This window comes from Siphateles boraxobius, unplaced genomic scaffold, assembly GCF_051911475.1.
Source record: "Siphateles boraxobius isolate OS27281-9 unplaced genomic scaffold, OSU_SipBor_1 130, whole genome shotgun sequence".
NCBI classification, from domain to species: Eukaryota; Metazoa; Chordata; class Actinopteri; order Cypriniformes; family Leuciscidae; genus Siphateles; species Siphateles boraxobius.
In genome coordinates this window covers 34497020-34518655 of record NW_027508734.1, presented here as the reverse complement: position 1 = coordinate 34518655, position 21636 = coordinate 34497020, and the positions used below count along the sequence as shown (strand labels likewise).

At 39.7% G+C, this 21636-nt stretch overlaps 1 protein-coding gene across 1 annotated transcript in view; it reads left to right on the top strand.

The window, feature by feature from the left end:
* cdh16 (cadherin 16, KSP-cadherin) overlaps positions 1-21636 on the top strand; it is a 52202-nt gene that overhangs the window by 7515 nt on the left and 23051 nt on the right. The window contains exons 5-11 of the mRNA XM_077229276.1: positions 543-672; positions 1803-1961; positions 6144-6340; positions 16425-16550; positions 18171-18321; positions 18417-18629; positions 20414-20490. Of these exons, the coding sequence (XP_077085391.1) occupies positions 543-672; positions 1803-1961; positions 6144-6340; positions 16425-16550; positions 18171-18321; positions 18417-18629; positions 20414-20490 (1053 nt within the window). The remainder of the gene's footprint in view (positions 1-542; positions 673-1802; positions 1962-6143; positions 6341-16424; positions 16551-18170; positions 18322-18416; positions 18630-20413; positions 20491-21636) is intronic.

Here is a 21636-nt window from a genome sequence, read left to right as displayed (position 1 = left end):
ATTTGAACCACTGAATTTGTGGAAGTGAATTTGCAAAGCGAAATAAAATGGACCGAAAACCGCCTGTTGAATATTATAGGTTGTATTTTTAATCAGTTTGAATATTTTGGAAGTGAAATATGAAAGGTGAATATGGATTATTGAAATTTTACTAATGAAAATGTGTTTGAAATGTTTTGATTTTAAATATTCGCAGCTTAAATATTCAACCATGCTAAATTTCAGCCCATAAAAATGCAAGCCCTAAAAATACAATGCATTAAAATACAAGCAGAGTTAAATACAATGCATACTTTTTTCAAGTAGTACAATTCAACAGGCTTTTTGTTTCAGAAACATTTGGCATTATTTTACTTCCATAGTTCAAATTAAACCTATGCCACTATTGGATACAAATTTTAGTAAAAATCAATGTTCAATGGAAGCAACCCAAAATAACAAATGCTGATGAAAATTGCTGGCCAATGAAACGTGAAGCATAAAGGTTTGAGCCCTTATAAGACATGTTGCTTGATTGTTTTGAACTGAGTGCTTTTTCCCAGGTGTCCTTCACAAAGTCCATGCACACTCAGAGCTTTACTGTCGAAGTGTGCGTCATCGATAAGAACGACAACGTGCCGGTGTTCTTGGTAGAGAGCATGAGAGGCAGCGTGCAGCTGGGGCTTCTCAAAGGTGGGTGGGCAGTGCTCAGCAGGTCTGCATCAGAGAACTTCCTTTGCTTGATGCTTATCCTAATTGCCTTGACTTTTTCTTAAATTCTATAGGTGTGTGATGCTAAATGAGATAAACTGTTAGTTTGAATGTAACACATTTCCTTCACCACACCATAAATTAGAGTAGCATAGTAGCGCAATTAGAAAAAGCTTATTGTGCCATGGTTGAATGGTGCTTTAGCTTTTTTTTCTTTCACTTTCTATAAGGCACATGAAGAGCTTGTTCTGCTGGTCTCTATTAGACATACAGACAATCTGTTTTACCTGTTCACCATCACTGTGATAACAGATGAATGTACTTGAAGTGCTAACTATTGTGAATTGAATTTCTTAATTTTCTCAGAAACGCTTGTTTGCTTGTAGAGATTTGAGTGAATAACAAGACCAAAATGAAGAATGTTTTTCTCATCAATGTTCAGAGATTACTCATCTCATCACTAAGAACATCAGAAAAGAGAGACTCATGTACTCTGACCTCAGAAGCGTCATGCTGAGGAAGAAAATTAATTGAAGAACAAACGAACAAACTGATTCACCGTTTTTTTTTTAAATCAGTGCAGTGAAGTCATCCTCTTGAATACGCATTGGCAATTATTTGAATATAGAACATCAATAATGACCTGTGTTGAATGTCAGGTTAGTTGTGAGATTGTAAGATGTTTCACAATCACTTGATTGCAATCAAACATTAAGAATAGAGCAATTACAGAAATTTAAATGTATTCCGGTTTCAACCAAATTAAGCTCTATACACAGCTGTTAATAATGATTTTGACTAATACCCCATTTAGTAAAAAACTGAGAATTATTTTCTGTGGTAGCCTTATCAACGACTTTGCTTTGAGAGATTTTGCCTTATGGCCAATCCAATTCCACCCTCTTCTCCATGTCATTTTGTTCTTCTCTCACAGTTAATAAAATGGCTAAAAATATAATTTTGAAGAAAATAGCTATTTTTGAAATTCCGTTCTGTTAATATGCAAATAACCACTGTTTGCTCATCAATCTGAATGCGTTAGTTCCGTCAGTTCATGTAGATTGTGATAAATAATTCTGATGTGTGTCTGTGTGTACGTGTCATTGTCACAGGAATCCCGTTCATGCAGGTGGAAGCGCTGGACCGAGACGACCGAAACACCGCCCACGCGGACCTGCGCTTTAGTCTTCTGGACCAGATACCACGCATCCCTGCCAGCCACATGTTCTCCATTGATTCCATCACCGGAGAAGTGTCTCTTACAGAGGATGGTAATAAACTACTGATGCTTCTCTGTGACTAAGATTAGGATAAATTATTTGAAGTCTGACTGATATATTTGGTAAAGAATAAGTCAGCACATGTCCTAATCACAATACCTTTGCATTGACCAATCAAATCTTGAAAAGGTATATAATAATACCTCTTTCCTTGTAAATTTTGGACTAATGTGTCTTGGTGTAAACTGCCTTCCTCATCTGTCACTCCTCTCAGCCCAATTCCACCATGACATCAGCAACTTTCTCTTTCGCTCAGCCAGTCCAACACACTCTGCTTATTGCATTGTTAACTCGGCTGTTAACAACATTGTTTTTTGTTTAAACATGGCCACTATTTGAATGAGTCATCAAGACCCCATGCCTATCAGGTCAGCTCAGACGATTCTGGTTCAAATGCAATGAGAGCAGCTTGGCATTAGCTCAGAGAGAGAGATAAAAACAGAGGCTTAATACGCTCACAATTTGTACACTGTGTTTTTATGTGGCTGTGCAGACAATAGATGGTTTTGCAAATGTAGGTCTTTACTGCTGCATTTGATTTGCTCCCAGAGTAATATACAGTAGCCTACCTTGTGTTAACAATACATTAGATACATTAGATTATTTTGTGGAGTACATTAGATTATTTTGTGGAGTACATTAGATACATTGCATTACTTTGTGGAGTAATCTAATGTTCATACTAGTTAGGTTGATTTTGTCCAATGAACAAAAATTTAATTTGATTTACACTACCGTCTTTTAAAATTGTAGGGTAAGATTTTATATTTAGCAGGGATGCATTAAGTTGATCAAAAGTGACAGTAAGGACATTTATGTTGTTGCATAAGATTTCTATTTAAAATAAATGATATTTATCTTTCTATTCAAAGAATCCTGAAAAGTATTGATAATAATAAGAAATGTTTCTTGAGCACCAAATCGTCTCGGTTACGGTAACCTTCATTCCCCGAGGAGGGAACGGAGACTTGAGTCAGAAGTGATTCTGACGAATGGGGAATCTACTTCGAGTGTAACTAAACGAGCCAATGCACATTGGCATGCGATAATTGCACCCTTGTTTTTCCGCTGAGGAGCTGGATCTGTTACTCGGCCATACAGCGGAAGCTCAGCAACTGTGGCGAGGGGACTCACGTCTCCGTTCCCTCCTCGAGGAACGAGGGTTACCATACGTAACCGAGACGTTCCCCTTCGTCAGCTAACTATGACGTGAGTCAGAAGTGATTCTGACGAATGGGGAAAACGCCAAAAATACCAAAACGCCACGACTGCTGGCCCTTCCAACGCTCAGCTTGAGCCTCCTGACCTGACTGCAGTGTTGATCAGAAAGTAAGAGCTCTAAGCAGAGAAGGTCAGTCACTGCTGTTCCATAAGACTCACTCAATGTGATTTATTGGATAACGCTGGAAAAGCGTGCCCTTGGGGAAGGAAACGCTGCGGGAGCCACATCCTACCCCGGAGGGAGGCACTATGACGGATACACATATAGACTAGTCAAGCAGGGCCAACGCCCTTGAGCCAACGCCCAGGAGGAAGCAACACTTCTAGTTGAGTGTGCTTCCAACCCGAACGGGCAAGGCACGCCTTGGGCTTCGTAAGCCATGGTGATGGCATCCACTATCCAGTGGGTCATCCTCTGCTTGGAGGATGTCCCTTCTGCTGGCCTGCGTAACGGATGAAGAGCTGATCTGAGGTCCTGAAGCTTTGCGTTCTATCCACGTATAACCACAAAGAGCGGACGGGAAAGAGAAAAGCTAGGGCTGGGTCTGCCTCCTCCGAAGGCAGCGCTTGCAGGTTCACTACCTGGTCCCTGAAGGGAGTGATTGGAACCTTGGGCACGTATCCGAGCCGGGGTCTCAGGACAACGTGAGAGTTGGCTGGCCTGAATTCTAGGCATGATTCGTCGACCAAAAATGCTTGCAGGTCCCCTACCCTCTTGATGGAAGCCTGAGCAGTCAGAAGCACTGTCTTTAGTGACAGGATCTTTAACTCAGCTGACTGCAGTGTTTCAAGGAGAGGTCTTTGAATGCGCTGATCACCAGAGACAGGTCCCAGGAGGGTAAAGTTTTTACCGGATTTAGTCTCCTCACTCCCCTCAGGAACCTGACGATCAGGTCATGCTTTCCCAATGACTTACCTTCAACTGCATCGTGATGTGCAGCGATAGCGACAACATACACTTTGAGGGTGGAGGGAGACAGCCTTCGCTCCAACCCATCTTCCAGGAAAGAAAGCATGACTCTGATCGGACATCTTCAGGGGTCTTCCCGGTGGCAAGAGCACCATTCAACGAACTCGTTCCACTTCTGAGCATAGAGGCGCCTCGTTGAGGGGGCCATATAGTGCCCCCGTCTCTGAGAAAGCAGGTCCTTCCTCAGAGGAATGGGCCAAGGAGGTGCTGTCGCGAGGAGCATGAGTTCTGGGAACTAGGTCCGGTTGGGCCAATACGGCGCAACTAACAACAAACCTAACAACTAACCACCCACGAACACAGTCTCAGCATGTTTGTAGGGGAGTGAGGGGCCCGAGAAGGTGGTCTCGTCAGGGAACGCTCACTGTAATCCTCAGATCACCAGTGCTATTAGCCAAAGTAGCCCTTTTCTGGTGGCCACCAGAAGAGGAACTAGATCGTGGAATAGGCAAAGGGAAACCTCTTGAGTCCCACTTGAGTCTCGACTGCTCATCTAGAGCGCCGATCAACCCGCGCTGGCAGCTCGACGGCACGCTGAGTGGCTCAAGCCTTTACGAGAAAGGGCAGGCGAACAACGTGCCAACGTGGTCATGCTCTCATGAGAGAACATGAACCACCCACGAATGCAGTCTCAACATGCTTAAGCCCAGGCATGTGAAACAGTGATCGTGACCATCAAATGAGGACAGGAAATGACCGCATGCAGAAACACAAGGTTTGAATGACATTTTGAAAAAGACGCAGCGTCCAACCGTGTATGCTCCTTCAGGAAACTCCTCTCTCTTGTGCTGAAGCACCGCGGCTACACAAACAGGACGATAGTGCAAGCCTGCCGTGAGCACTCACATTCTCATTGAAGTCGCAACATTCTGAGCTGTGAAAGGAGCTCTTTTGCTCTTTGTGAGATCGTGGCCAGCACTATCTGTGCTGTAACACCAACACCAGCTTGAAGAGGCTCTCAGATAAGATTGCAGAGCAGGAACAGCTTGAAGAGACTCTCAGATAAGATTGCAGAGCAGGAACAGCATTCACCGTCTGGCTACGAAGCGAAAGACAAGGATGCGAAGCACCTGCTGCTCATTATATGCTTGCTCCACGATGCAGAGCGGCCGGTGCAATTATCGCATGCTAATGTGCATTGGCTCGTTTAGTTACACTCAAAGTAGTTAGGCTCTCGCAAGCAATCCCCATTCATCAGAATCACTTCTTACCCACGTCATAGTGAGCTGACAAAGGGAACAGGATATTAAAATGATTTCTGAAGAATCGTGACTAAAGACTGGAGTAATGATGCTGACAATTCAGCTTTGCCACCACAGGGATAAATTACATATTTTAAAAGTAAACAGTTATTTTCAATTGTAATAATATTTCCCAATATTACTGTTTTTACTGTAATTTTGATCAAATAAATGCAGCCTTTGTGAGCATAAGACTTTTATCAACATTAGAAATCTTTAGAATGGTAGAGTAAATACAATCAATTCTATCATGACAACTCTCAGTTTTGCATGGTAATGGATATGACACTGTTAATGTATTTGGTCTTGGCAGAATATATATCTGCTACACTGCTGCTGCTACTGCCAATACATACACGCTGCTGTGAGCATGTTAGACATACTGCTGCATAAATATGAAATTACCCGTAGCAGATCTATACAGGTGGAGCTGGGGAAAGTGGAGGAACTGAGTGGAACACAAACTGCTACAGAAAACTCTAACCAACCATTTTACTAACTACTAGCTCATTGGCTGCAGATGCAACAGGAACCAATCAGCCGGTGCCATGTAGTTGATGTAATTGTCAGCAGGTTAAGTTAAGGACCCATCAGCCTGCCATATAGAGTAACATGACAGAATTTTAATTAATTTAATTTACATACAGTATAAGATACTTACACTAAATACTTTCCCTTTTTAGCTGTTGTTGGTGTTATGGGGATCTTTTTATATCAGCCGTTTGTGGTCTATCTGTCCAGGTGCCTCAACACTAGATCCAGAGATGTGTGGCCGCTACAAGCTCTCGGTGATGGTGCAGGACATGGCCGGCAAGGCCAACGCTTTCTTTTCGACTGGAACTGTGTTGGTGGAGGTGACTGGGAATGCGTGGGCCTCACCTGATCCAGTGAGATTGCAGGAGAATCTGCCTGGACCATATCCCATCCCAATTTCACAGGTAAGATGAAAGCAAAGGGCTCTAGGCGCTGGCGGCATGAGATAGATATCCTTTGTGTATATATTATCATAAGTGATTATGTTATATTGCGTTCAAAGGGAAGTGTGGCAGCATCCCTAAATTGCATATGGCTTTCATCATGACATGACCTCTTGCTTCTGATTTTATGATATTAATCATGACTCGCTGCCATCTTAAAAATAGTATCTGAAACACCTGGTATTGTGATAGTTGATATGGGGCATCTACTTTAGACCTCTTAGCACTTATCTTTAGTTTACTTTACATTTAACTCCACAGCAAAGGTGAAATCTAGCTTGACAATTAACGTGTAAAATCAGAAAATGCTTGTATACAGTCAGCAAAATCAGAGTACAATTGTGCTATGTGAAGTGGAAAACATGTAAGTTGTGTTTGCAGTATAATATGTATTACCATCACAAGTTGTTTATGGGTTTGTGGCAAAAGATCCTCCTCTCTCTACTTTATGGATGCCTCCTACACACACCAACAGATTTCCAGCCACTTAAATTTCTGGATCACAAAAATGCTTTTCTTTCCCAGCCTGGGCTACTCCAGGGGTACTAATAGTATGGAGGCTAAGCCCAAAAAATAGGCCTTTGACTTCAAGTCATGATGCAAAGGTCGCCTTTGTTATGGAAGTACCTTAGGGTCATACAAATAAATTTATCCTAACGCCCGTTTCACACATACTCCGTTTGCAGTGCATATTTTTTTACGCACCCATGTTTACAGGTTAGAGCTTTCACATTGCACGCGGGTGCGGTCCGGCGATCCGTTCCAGGTGCGGTGCGTGTACAGCAGTGCAGCTATCGTTTCCACACCGAGTCTATTTTTGCTGTGCTGCACCGCACTGAATTAAAGTGGCAGCGCATTGTTCACATTAAAATAGACATAGATTGACAAGAAACTGTAATAATTTCATCATATACGCATAATTACAGTTACTAAATTACAGGGTCAAGAAAAACTAAAAAGTAGTCTCAAAAGTTGCAAAATGCAATTATATAGGATTTTTTCCCCCTCAAAAAAGACATGATATCTATAGGCTATATTTTGGGGAGGGGTTCGGAGGAAACTACATATAAAACAAAGAATCTGAAATATGAAACATATATTTCAAAATATAGCAAAAATGATCGTTTTCATGTAAGTGCCATATATTTTCTTGTATATGCACATAAATGTTAAATATATTTAAGGTGCATATATGTATATATGCATATATGTATTTATTTCAATGCATCAGTATCACATGCATGTATGTTTGCATACATTTATTAAATATCTGGGAAACAAATATGTATGTCACATATTTATACATAATGTTGTCCATATATGCGAGAAACCAATACTATAGCCTACTGTAATATATGCAGATATATGGTATCATATATGGATGAACTCAAATATTTTCTTCACATGTTTGGACACATAAATGTTCATATATGTTGCAGCCATATGTTGTGTTCTCAGATAAGTCAAATATATGTATAGACAATGTCAAAGTTCATTTTTTGGATTTAAAGTCAAAATTACTTAGCCATTTTTGATTTTGTGGCACACAGAAGCTGCGGATCAGTAGCGCACTGCAAACGCAGCATATGTGAAACCACTATAGCGCGTGCTGCTCCTTTACCGTATACGCACCGCAACACGCACCACATACAAACTGCACACGGAGTATGTGTGAAACGGGCGTAAGACACAAGTGAGACCACACTTTGTATCAGAAATAAACATGTTTTTTCAAAAATTGCAGCCAATTCGCCGAAAAATACTCTAGAGCCATATCTTTGCTTCTGTTATCGCTATAATGACAAATTTGGTGTCAAAGTGTACATTTTTGGGGTCAAGGAATCCAATAAAATTGGTTTCAAGTTTAAAAAAATAATAATTTTCCCCATACCATGACAATTGCGGGTAAATATGCACATTTCACATACAAATTGTGTCATCAGAGTGACTTTTCTTATCTTTTCGTTCAAAAACTTTAACTTTTTATTTAAGCAGTGCAGCTACTTCTGTACATTACATTTGTCCTAAGTAGCATGAGATTTCGTCCAGTCAGGAGTAGCCTATAGCAAATCAGTTCCTGCAACAACACATCCCATCTGCACCAGGAGCTGTGACAGCTGTTGAAGGTCAGAGGTGACAGGTTAACACTTTGAGGTTCGTATGACTTTCTCATTAAATAGAAACATGTTTTTAATGTTAGATAACCAATAACTAGCTAGCTAGTTGACTATGGAAAAAAAAACCTTAGATGGAAAACCTCTTTTCTCGAGAATACTAAAGCCAAAAATTATCCTTATAATTTGTATTAATTTAAAACGCACTTGCTGCAGCTAGCAGACCTAGGCAAGGCAGCTTGCGCGCCTATTGGCTGCTCTGCGGCAACTGCGGCAACCTATCGAGGGACTGCTCGTGACGTAAGCACCAATGAGGGTGCCGGCGCCCTAAATCGTCACATCCCGCACAAATGGGCGTGGCTTATGCCTATATAAGCCAGAGCTCGATAGGATGCTCCTTGGGATAGCGTCCACTATCCACCTGGTAAGGCTATGTTTCGAGGCAGCTAGACCTTTAGATCAGCCAAAGCTAGACCTTTGAAAGCAGCCGAACGTTCCACGTAAATTCTCAGGTCCCTAACCGGGCAAAGGAGATTCACGTCAGACTCGCTGTCAGATCCGAAGAGGGCTGACAGGGAGATGACTTGCGCTCTGAAAGGAGTGGCAAGTACTTTGGGGACATAACCATGTCTTGGTTTGAGGATGACCTTGGAGTCATTAGGCCCAAACTCAACAGAAAGTACGTGCCACCCGCTTGACTGAGGCGATAGCCACCAGAAAGGCGGTTTTCAATGAGAAATACTTAACCCTTTCACACGTAAGTTTAAAATATTCTAACTGACCCCCCCAGCGTGAGTTTTTCAAGGCGACCTTTATTTAGAACTTGTCACTTTAATGTTTCCATGGTGACGCGTCATTACTTGTCACGTGTTACTTAGCACTGAATGAATGATGATCTGCTTTTATGAAATTTTTACTTTTTTATTGAAAATATTCACAAATGTATTAGCTACAGCATGAAACACTGATATTCCAATTGTCAAATATGTGCAAGTGGATGTGTTTTGTTGTTTAAACACCTTTATAACGATCGTGTTAGTTGAGCTGTATGCGCAATGGGCGGCGCCATGTTAGTTTGTTTCACAGTTCAAAGAATCAAATCTGTTGGATTTACAACACGTCAATTCCTCTACTTCTCACGAAATACATGAAAGTAAGTGGCCGGTGAACTGGGAGAAGAATAGGGGTAAAATGTAAAGCTACTTACACAACGTGTATCTGATATGAATAAAACGTGTCATCTTATTATAATGGAAAGGATTATTATTACCGCTTACATAGACATCAGTGTGCATTTTACAAACTCAAAATCATTGTTTTGCTAGTACTTATGAGTATTTAAATGTCTGAAACCTAAAATAAACATTATGTGGTTGAAAACACTCAATAGTTGTGATATATGACAGCACTGAGTGCGGCCATCTCTGGCTCAGCGCCAGCCAACGCGCGAAAGCACGTTTGAATTTAGCAGTTGATCACGTGATGCACTGACCGTTCTAATCACACTGGTGTGATCGTACGTTCCAGGGACCAGCCAAGACTGATCACACCGGTGTGATCGTACGTGCCAAAGGGTTAAGGTCCACAGACTGTAGAGGTTCGAAAGGGGCACCCTTCATGCCCTCCAGGACCAAGGAAAGGTCCCATATGGGAACCGAGGGTGGACGAGGAGGGTTCATCCTTCTAGCTCCCCTGAGGAAGCGGACTACAAGGTCGTTCCTACCCAGTGACTGGCCATGCAAATGTTTGACAAACGCAGCAATAGTCGCCACATATACCTTGAGCGTGGACGGGGATCTACCCTTATCAAAGAGCTCCTGTAGGAAGGAGATAACCTCCGACACCCCACAATCTTGTGGATCCAGTTGGCGAGCTGAGCACCAACCTGAAAACACTGACCACTTGGAAGCATAAAGCCGTCTAGTAGAGGGGGCGCTCCAGCTTGCGTATTCGTGTTTAACACTCCGTCGGGGAGACTGACGGGTACCCGTTTATGGCCCACACATGCAGAGCACAAAGCTTGGGTTGTGGGTGCCAAAACGTAGCCCCGGCCTGTGAGAGGAGATCTCTCCTCAACGGGACAGGCCACGGGGCCAAACTCTGAAGCTGCATCAGCTCAGGAAACCAAACTTGGTTCGGCCAGAATGGAGCTACTAGAAGCACAGAGGAACCGTTCTCCTTGATATGCTTGATTACCTGTGGTAACAGCGTGATCGGAGAGAAAGCATAGAGAGGGCGGCTGGGCCAGTGATGGGCCAGCGCATCCTTGTTCTTTGTGAAGCATATTGGACACAGAGCGTTGTCTTGAGACGCAAAGAGGTCGACTTCCACTGTGCCAAAGGTGTCCCACAACAGCTGAACTGTCTGAGGGTGGAGGGACCATTTCCCTGGGGGAACGTTGTCCCTGGACAGCCTGTTTGGACCCACATTCAGATGGCCTGGCACATGCGCTGTTCTCAGCGAGAGTAGGTTGCGCTGAACCCATACAAGGAGTTCTGCCAGTGCATGAAGGTTACGTGATCTCAGACCTCCTTGGCGATTTATGTAGGAAACCACCAACATGTTGTCCATGTGGACAAGGACATGGTGGCCCTTTAGAAGAGGAAGGAAGAAAAGGAAGGAAGGAAGACTGCCTTCATCTTTAGACAGGTTATGTGCAAGCTCTTTTCTTGGCTTGACCACAGGCCAAAAGTCGGTCTTCCCTCGTAGAGGGCGCCCCAGCCCGAAATTGGAGGCGTCTGTCAAAACCACTTTCAGTTTCGAAGGTTTACACCTGTCTGATACCAGTTGACCGCCATCCAGGGCTCCAGAGCTGTGACACAGCGGGACCCGCCTCTTCAGTCAGTGCTGTAAAGGGCGCATGCAAAGCAGACCTAAACGAAGAAATTATTAAGTTGTGAATGGACTGTGTGTTTGGCATGCGTTTTTTAATAAAAAATTGCATACTTCACCTCCAATTGTCATGGTAAGGACAACATTATTGTTTTTTAGTCTTGGAACCTATTTTATTGGATTCCTTGACCACAAAAATGTACACATTGATACCAAATTTGTCATTATAGCTATAACAGAAGCAAAGATATGGGCCTCTCAAGTATGGCCGGCGGCCATTTAAAAAAAATGTGCGTATATAAGATACAAAATGTGATCTCACTTGTGTCTTATGATACATTTATTTCTATGACTTGAAGTCAAAAGTCACTTAACCTCCCTACTATAAAGTAGTGTGGAAAGGTTTTGATGTTACTTTTTAATCCTAAAACAGAAAATATAAAAAAAAAAATATTAGGGCTATCAATTACAAGAAATTGTAGTGACATTTTAAGGAAAGAAAATATATCAAAGTGAGTTTTGCGGATGATTTGAGTGAACCTTGTGTGTAATAACACATTGGTACCGAGTCCACTGTTCTCTGGGATTTGTTTTCATGGTAATCGAGTGTAAAGAGTTTTATCTCTAAAAACTGTTTAGCTTATAACGCTAGTATATGGGGCATATAATAAGTAAAAAGAGATCGCTAGTTAACACCATTAACAAGGCTCAAAATAGCCCCACACTAACACGGTAGCTTAATGAGGGTCTCTACATACTAACCGAAGCACTGAGAACTGTGTAAGTGTACAGACAGTTTAATAATAATATACTTTATAAAGACAGTACCATCGCGTATACAGGCAGGAGCCATCTTTGGGAAACAGCCTCGACCAGTCGAACCACTAACGCTGTGCTAAGTGTGCTGAACTGTGAGATTCCAAGTCACAGTTAACCTCGTAGCACGGCGTTCATGGTTCGACTGGTCGAGACTGTTTCCAAAGATGGCTCCGCGATGGTACTGTCTTTATAAAGTATATTATTATTTAACTGTCTGTACACGTACAAAGTTCTCAGTGCTTCGGTTTGTATGTAGAGAACTATTTGTATAATTTGTATAATTGGAACTATTAATAGCAGGAAACACAGCTACAAATAATAAGACATACAAGTTGTGATCCATACACAACAGATTTTCCCGACAAAATTGGAACGACTATGTCTTTCAGGAGAAGCTTTTGTGTGTATAGCCTACATTGTACTCTCTTCTGGAAGCTGTTCTCCATAAAATGTGCAACGCACAGACAAATGTTGAGGTTATAATGTTCAGGAACAGTGTCAACCTTAGGACAAACTTTTTCTGGGGTGTAAAAAACAGCGGCAACAACTCGTCCTCTTCTCTAAAGCTCTCAAACATGGCCTCACTCCCTTCGTTGTATGTTCCCGGGGGCAGGGTTAATGTACATTTTAGGGTTTGTGATTGTTGTATTCCCTACCAGCCGTTTGTTGTAGTCCTTAAAAAGCGATTTCTGTAAAAGAAAATATCTCCCTTTGCATTGAAATTTGAGCGTCGTATCTTTGCAGATGTTGTTTATGCTCAAACAGCAACATTACACACTAACTAAAGTTAAAAAAGTATGATCAAGGACCCCTTTAAAACTTGCTACTGTCTACTATTGTATTATTAATAATAAACAAACAACAAAAGAAAAGCTTTAATAAGGATTAATCTATATTTGACTCATACAGTTATGACTATGCAGAGTTATTTTATATTTGATTATTCAATTTCTGTGGTATTTTTACTTGAATGCCACTGTTATACCTAACTGAAAAAATATACAGCATTGTTTAATTTGTATCTTTATTCTATTGTATTTATTTATGCTATACTGCTTCTTATGTGTTTATTCATTCTTGTTTTATTACTGACTATTGCAACAAATTACCTCATAAATACACAAATACATTAAGTGAGCTAACATTTTGGTAAGATAATTGTAATTTATTTTTTAAAATATGTATAAAAATAGTGGTGTCTGTACCGAATACTGGATTTTTGGGCTCGTGACATACCTAGTTCCTATATGTAGTGTTATATGGTTTATGTTTATTAAAAAGTACTCCTCTCTCTCTCTCTCTCTCTCTCTCTCTCTCTCTCTCTCTCTCTCTCTCTCTCTCTCTCTCTCTCTCTCTCTCTCTCTCTCTCTCTCTCTCTCTCTCTCTCTCTCTCTCTCTCTCTCTCTCTCTCTCTCTCTCTCTCTCTCTCTCTCTCTCTCTATCTATCTAGATAAAAGTGATTTTTCAAAGTTTTTAAATAAAAAAGATTATTGAAGGACATTTTAATAGAAAATTCTATTTCAGTCTTGTGATTATTAGTGAAAATTTCTTGCAATTTCTGACTGAATATTGTTTTAAAGTTAGGAGCTACAAAAGAAAAACTGTTTTATATTATAGTACTGGTTTTGATGTATGCAATAGAATTTTAGCAAATACCTTATATTTTATATTAATACAATAATATAGTATTGCATCGACATTGCATTGTATTATATTTAAATTAATTTACACAAAATAACTCTATGTAAGGGAGTCAGATAAGGAACAATAAAGCTATGTGAGCTTTTTTTTTTTTTTTTTTAAATGGGAAAAGCCTTTTCCCTCCCACTCATGTGTGCTGTGATGTGCATGTGGGTGGCTGGAGTTACACTTGTTATGAAACAGATTAGTGGTCATGAAGGACTCGGTGTGTCGTGCATTCCTCTCTGTCTCTCATAGCAACACTGCAGTACAGTACTCCTCATTTCATCCTTCTCAATTCTTCTATTTTAAAAATGTTATAGATATAAACTTAAAAAAATGTTTTATCTCAATCCTCTTAACTCCATGTGTTCCTACAAAACACTTTTGGTATTTCAGATAAAGAGCTTTATTTGATCATAATGCTTAGTGGATGACTTGAGCTTAGGATGTCAGCTTTGTTTGTTTGCTCTCACTCAAATCCGCCAACAGGGGTGCCACAATTCAGAAGAGCAGCTAAATTCGGCAGTTGCCCATTCTTTATCCCCATTTAGGTGATGCCTCAATAGTGCAATCCACTATTTTTATTTTTTTTTTCAAATTTACTCTAGATGACAAATCACTGCTCAAGAGACACAATTTGCTTGTGAACCAGTGTACATTCAAATTGACTCTAGATGACAAATCACTGCTCAAGAGTCACAATTTGCTTGTGAACGAGTGTGTATACGATAGATGTGGTGACAGCAGAAGTATTTTAAATTCCCATGTTTAAATCAAGTCTGTGGATGGTGTCATGATTTAGATTCAGGCTGAAAATTTCAACATTGTCCCAGTAAATCTGTGATCCGTGCACTGCATAGTTTATTTTACAAGATGCTGGTGTGCTTTTATTAATATTTGGCTTGTTTAATGCTCTACATGTTCTTGGATTTCACTGCGCTACATTTTAATAAAGTTCTAAACATAAGTACAGGAGAAGCCTGATCAATCTGCCCTGTCAATCATCACACAAGCGTCTGTAAGAAACCGCCTACTCATCTCCAGTTTAGGGGCCTTATCGCAAGGTTCGATCCCTTTCGAATTTAATTTATTCATATTTTGTTGTGAAATTGCGTCTCTAGCATCGTGAGCTAGACAGACATATTTGATCGTTGTGCCAAATTTTTTGGCACAAAAAAGCTCTTTAACGTTATTTTTAGCCAGAAAAAAATAGTTCTAAGAAGTGATTCCAACAATATTGTTCGTTGTTGTTACAGTTGTGTTCTAAACCTCCATATTCTTATAGAATTATGATTATTAGAACTTTAGTTATTAGTTATACAGTAGCTATAGTTATCCTTAGTTTTTATGCTTTTTTTGCCTAATTTTATTGTGATCATGACAAATTATCTCACAATCTCAACACAGCAAATATTGTTTATCAAGATCTCAACTTACAGTAAAAGTTATCTCTCATTTTATCAATTTTATAAGCACAATAAATATAAATCATAGATGAGCAAATTATTTCGTCATTGTGATCAGATATTCACTTATGAGTGATGGAGCTTTTCCAAATCTGTATACTTAGGAGGAGGAGGCTACAACTTTATCTAACAGTTACATAATAGTGACTCTAAACATGTGGTCAAATTTTATTGCCAGCCAGCTCAAGGACCCAGGACAACTGCATGATAATAGAATGATATTTGACAGATGAAATTAAATGATTTTCAGCTGATCAGATTTTTTTTCTCTCTCATGATAACAAGAAAACAAAACTAAAGTAAAAATAGAATCACCCGTATTAACCGGCATCTCCTCAGTGAAACTTCGGCATTGATAGACTGCTAAAGCATTATTCTCCTTATCATAGGAATACATTTTCAGCATCAAACTGTTAACACTCTCTCTTGTTAATTCACAGCACTAAGCATCAAAGGCAAGTGTCAAACTGACTCGCCCTAAGAGGATTCTATCACTTCTATCAAAAACAGGCCATGGAAACTAAATAGATAACATCACCTTAGTCGGTGCTCACCATTTTTAGAACAGCAGGACGACACTAATCTCTTCAAAGCTGTGCTTCCTTGACGGTTCATAACAGTGTGGGCAGGTCATCTTTAGAGAGGCCTGCTGATGTACACAGGATGCTTGAGTTTGGAGAGCCATCTCCATAACAAACGTTTGGAGGGCGAGGTATTGAGGAGATACACATGTCCCCCTCACTCTCCCCTCTACCGGGTCCTCTCCTTCTTCGGTGCGTTTCCACACCCTTTCCAGGACAGTTTGCATCATTTGTGGCAGCGCAGTGGAAAATCCCTCCATCGCAAAGGCAGCTGGTTTGTTTTGGCAGGTTCCCGGCCTCACCGCACTTATCAGCTAACTCTCAGCAGTGCCTAAACATGCAGGGTTTTCCTCAAACACTGTATCTCATCGTTGTTTAAATCTGATGTCCAAGCCATTTGGATGGTTCCCTCACAGGTGCCTTTTGAATACTGTATAATAAAGCAGGCTTGATTTTAAGATTAGCCTTTGGGTATACACTTCCACTCAAGTTAATGTTGTCAATAGTATTGATTGGTTATGTTGTTTATTGTGGGTGTGTGTCTTTGCAGGTGAAATGGAGTGGCAGTCCAGTTGAGTATAGTCTTGAGGGAGAGTTTCCGGAAATGTTGTTCACTATCAACGGGGAAGGAATCATTTACCTGAATGCTCCTCTGGACAGAGAAACACAGGATCAGGTGAAAGATAAACAATTAATTCATACTTTTATGGATGTACATCAGTGCTAAATGTGGTAAATTTACCTAAATTAAAATTTTTAGGTAAATTTCAATTGAAAAATTCTGTCTAAGTTTCCTTATTTACAACAGTTTTTCTGTATAATGTTTAAATAATAAGAGAATAATAGTGTTCACTCTGATGTTCCTCCAAATCCAATTTTAACCCCAATATAATTCATTGCTGCTATTTTTCTATTCATTTATATTTCTTTAAGCAAGTAGTCCAGCAGGGATCAAGCTCAAACCAAGTTTTGCACTCAAGCCCGTTTTGAACAAATCAGTGCCATGCTTTGAGGATTATGTAGTGACTTTACACTACCATTCAAAAGTTTAGGATTGATAAAATGTTTTAATGTTTTTGAAAGGAGTTTCTTTTGCTCACCAAGGCTGCATTTATTTGATAAAAATACAGGAATTATTGTGAAACATTAAAACAAAATTTTAAATATTTGCCTTCTATTTGAATACATTTTAAAATGTAATGTTTTCCTGTAATGGCATAGCTGTATTTTCAGCATCATTACTCCAGTCTTCAGTGTCACAGGATCCTTCAGAAATCATTCTAATATGCTGGTTTGATGCTCAACAAACAATTCTTATTATACATGTTTAAAACAGTATTTGTGTGGAAACATAATGAAATTTTATGAGGACTTTTTTTTTGATGAATAGAAAGTTAATCCGATCAGCATTTATTTGAAATGGAATAAAAATGTATTTTACTGTCACTTGTAATCAATTTAATGCATCCTTGCAGAATAAAAGTAAAAAAAAAAATCTTACTCCAAACTGTTGAATGGAATTACTGTACATAAAGCCGTTATTTAATCAGCTTGCCCAAGTTATTCCCAAAAGTTCAGTTCCTCTCATATTAATTGTTGGATAAAATACTCACCCAACTATTCAATTGTTGGGTGAATAAAAAAGTCCTAAATAAATAGACCAATGGATCACAGAATAATGAAAATTTCTCAAAAATTCTCAATCAAGAGCCAAATATCAACAATTCCATGTCTTTTAATCACTTAAGAGTAGGCCAGCATTATTACGGTGTCCATTTGGAGGTACATATGCCTGTGGAGGTTATTTAATCAATGGAAGCTGGAACTTTGTATCTGTCTTCATCAGTAGTTCAGGGAAACCCCAATCATTTTTTACTAAGAAGACTGTACCAAGACTTCACTCCTCCAGCTCGAGTATGTAACTCACATAGCATCATAATTCTCATGATGTTTCTGTAAATAGGTCTACGTATGTACATCTCCACCATCAGATAACTAGCCACTTTGAGACAACGTCTTCAAATTTAAACTAAGTTCAGTGTCCTAACAGTCCTAGGTATGCAACAGGTGTTTTTTGACAGAAAAAACACAGTTTGTTGTAATAGTTTGTTCTAATTTTATTTTTGATACATTTTAATAGTCAATCTGTAGAACATTTGGGATTTAAGTGAGCATGATTTATTTTTTATCATCTATTATACATCAATAGATGACATACAGTTCTGATTTCTTAGCAAATGATAATTCACAAGAATGATTTAGATTACCACTCTTTTCTATGTTTTTTCCCTTTTAGTTTCATATTGACATAGTAGTGGAGAGGCCAGATGGCAGAGAGATTGCTAAGCCTGTGGAGCTGAGAGTGATGGTGGGGGACGCCAATGACAATAGGCCCACATTCCCACAGATGCAGTACCACACTGTGGTCAAGGAGCTTGCGACTAAAGGTTACACACACATACATGCACAATAGAAACACAAAATCCTATGTAAATACTTAAACAAAGCAAATTTAGTGAGTGGTATGATCTTCTGCTCACAGGTACAGAGATTCTCACTGTCCAAGCAGCGGACAACGACGATCCGAAAACTGATAACGTGCGAATCTTTTATCGGCTGGTGAGCCAGATGCCCGAGACTCCTCGGAATTTGTTCCGTGTGGACCGAGACTCGGGAGTGATCACAGTGCAGGCGGACACCATGGAGGGCACTGCTCCACAGTACACACTCACCATCACAGCAGAGGATGCTAAAGGTCGACACAATGCAAAACTAGTCTAGTTAGAATGGCACCACGTAATTAAAGGGCCCCTATTATGCTATTGTAAAGTTTCCTAATGTTGTTGTGGAGACTCCTACAACATGTTTACACGCATCAACGGTAAAAAAAAACTGTTTAATTTCATCATAATATACATTTTGCACACATTTTCAGTGATTCTCAAACTACTCGTCAAATGAATCAATCTCTCTAAATCCCTCCTTTCTGCGAGCTACTCTGTTCTGATTGGCCAGACAGCTCAGTCTGTTGTGATTGGCTTACCGTGTACACCGCGTCGAAAACAAAAACGCCCATTGCCATAACAACGTCAGCTCTGCTTGTCCTGAGACTTCCTACACTGTAACTAAACACAGTAACAAACAATGACGTCGATTTGACCATATTAATGCGAGCGTGAGTCAGATGATGAAACACTATTATTCAACCCAAACCTCCATCGCAAGGACGACTTCAGCAGGACATTTCACAGTGATGCACTACTCAGTTTGAGGTACGTTATAAGATGTTGCAACTGTAATTCCCCACCATCAGCATTAACAAGTGCATGTTTTTTACTTTTACTAATTTATTTACCGAGTATTTTTCTAATATATTGCGGTAAAAATGTGGAAACTGTATCAATAACAGTGCATGAATGCAATGTACATTAGTCGAGCTCTAGAGTGAATGATCTGATGTAACATAAACGTTGGTAAAACAAATATTTCCTCAAAGTAGTGAGAACGACAGATAATCTGCATTAATAGACACAGTTAGGTAATAGTGGCCCACAGCTGATCAGCAGAAGTATTTCAGTAAGACAGTAATAATATGAGTTAGCCAGTTAGCAGGAGACCTACACAATATTAAACTCAAAACTAATTTTTTTTTCAAGAGCAAGCGGTTTGTGAATCCTGCATTGAACTCCGAGATTTGAGAAGCAGTCGTCAGTAAAATAAAGGGAGCACAGCAAAAGTTTAGGATTATACTGCTGTGATATCTTGGTAAAGATTTTAACCATTGATTCTTCACATGCTCGTCCTTGGGCAGTGAAAAATAACTGGCTTTACCTTCACATTATAGAGCACAGCGCCATCTTCTCAACATGATGCTATCCAGTATCCACAGGAATCAGCTGCCGGTTTGAGTTTCAAGTTTTCCCTGGTGTCTGCACGTGCAATACGTGGGCGGGCAATATACTAATGTTTCGTCTTGACGTCACTCACAACGAAACGGCTTATGACTCATTTGAAAAACGATTCATTTAATTGACTCAGAGTCGACTCTTACTTTTGAAAGACAATAACTTTATATACGGTGCACTTTCAGATTTAAAACTTTGCAGGATGTTTTCATTCACTTAGAGCTGTTACACACTACATGAAAGGTCATTTTCAAAAATCCATAATAGGGGCCCTTTAAACAAGTGTCATTTTGTGAGATTTTTTCTCTGATTGGTTTACTTGATTAAAGACACCTTTTTTTCCAGATTTCACATTGTGATGCTCCAACATAATTTCCTATAACACCTGTGGTAGTTAGTGTAGTTATGCAGCACAATCTCAGTCACTTTATGGACCTGACTAATGGCTCTCAAAATGTCATTTCTTTCCACATACATAGTATGACTAGTCTGTCAGCTAGAATAAATAATATGCCATGTAGAATCTGATATGCTGTCAGACAGCAACATGATATCTTATCACTCTTGATATTAATGGCAGTCACTAATGCAGTTATAAATAGATCATTAATATGTTTTCTGACTCGTTCCTCAGGGCTGAACAGCTCATGCACTGTCATAGTCAAAGTTCTGGATGAAAATAACAACCCACCTATCTTCTCCCATCATGAGGTAAGGGCTGTGCACTATGGGTACTACTCTGTTATTGATAATTTTCAGTTTTGTGAACGACATAAATTTTCTTTTGGACTCTTGATGATGTTGCTGTGATCTCAGCCTCTCTCTCACTTTCGTGTGTGTGTGTGTGTGTGTGTGTGTGTGTGTGTGTGTGTGTGTGTGTGTGTGTGTGTGTGTGTGTGTGTGTGTGTGTGTGTGTGTGTGTGTGTGTGTGTGTGTGTGTGTGTGTGTTTGTGTGTGTACAGGAATATGTGGTTTATGAGGACACAAATGTTTATAACTACATAGGTATTACAACGTAAACAAGGTTTATGAGGACACTTTATGTGTCCTCGTAAACCAAAAGGCTTAAAAAACCTTACTAAAAGGTGTTTCTTGAAATAAAAATAAAAAAAAGCAGAAAGTTTTCTATGACTGGTAGGTTTAGGGATAGAGTTAGTGTAAGAGGATAGAATATACAGTTTGTACAGAATAAAAACCATTACGCCCCATAAACCATAGTCACCGTAAACCACATATACAAGTGTGTGTGTGTGTGTGTGTGTGTGTGTGTGTGTGTGTGTGTGTGTGTGTGTGTGTGTGTGTGTGTGTGTGTGTGTGTGTGTGTGTGTGTGTGTGTGTGTGTGTGTGTGTGTGTGTGTGTGTGTGTGTGTGTCTGTGTGTAAGGCCTGTGTTCTAGAAAATGTGATTTACAGAGTCAGATGAGATAAACAGCTTTCAGGGGGAATCCATGCTTTAATCTTAGGCTTATGGACATGTAATAATTTAGCTGTGAGTGTTTCTTTTTTTAGTTTTGAGCACTTCAAATGGACAATGCTCACAGCTATAATTGGATGACACCAATTACGACAGTTTATTCATATTAATTCTGCATTTCACCAGAAATGTTATGTTATATTCAAGGTACCAACCAGATCAGTTATTAGTTTTACATGTTAAATTTATTTGTATCAGTTGATATTAGATACTTAATTTTGTATTCTAATTTCTCTTTTTTTACATTTAGGTTAAATGTTAGGCTGTTAGTTGATTGCATTTTAATGTAGTGTATTTAATGTAGCTGTTTAAGTTTAAGCAAATCTCAAACTGAATATCCAGTTTTGACTGTACTTTGTAATGTTGTGAAGCCTAAAATCGCTT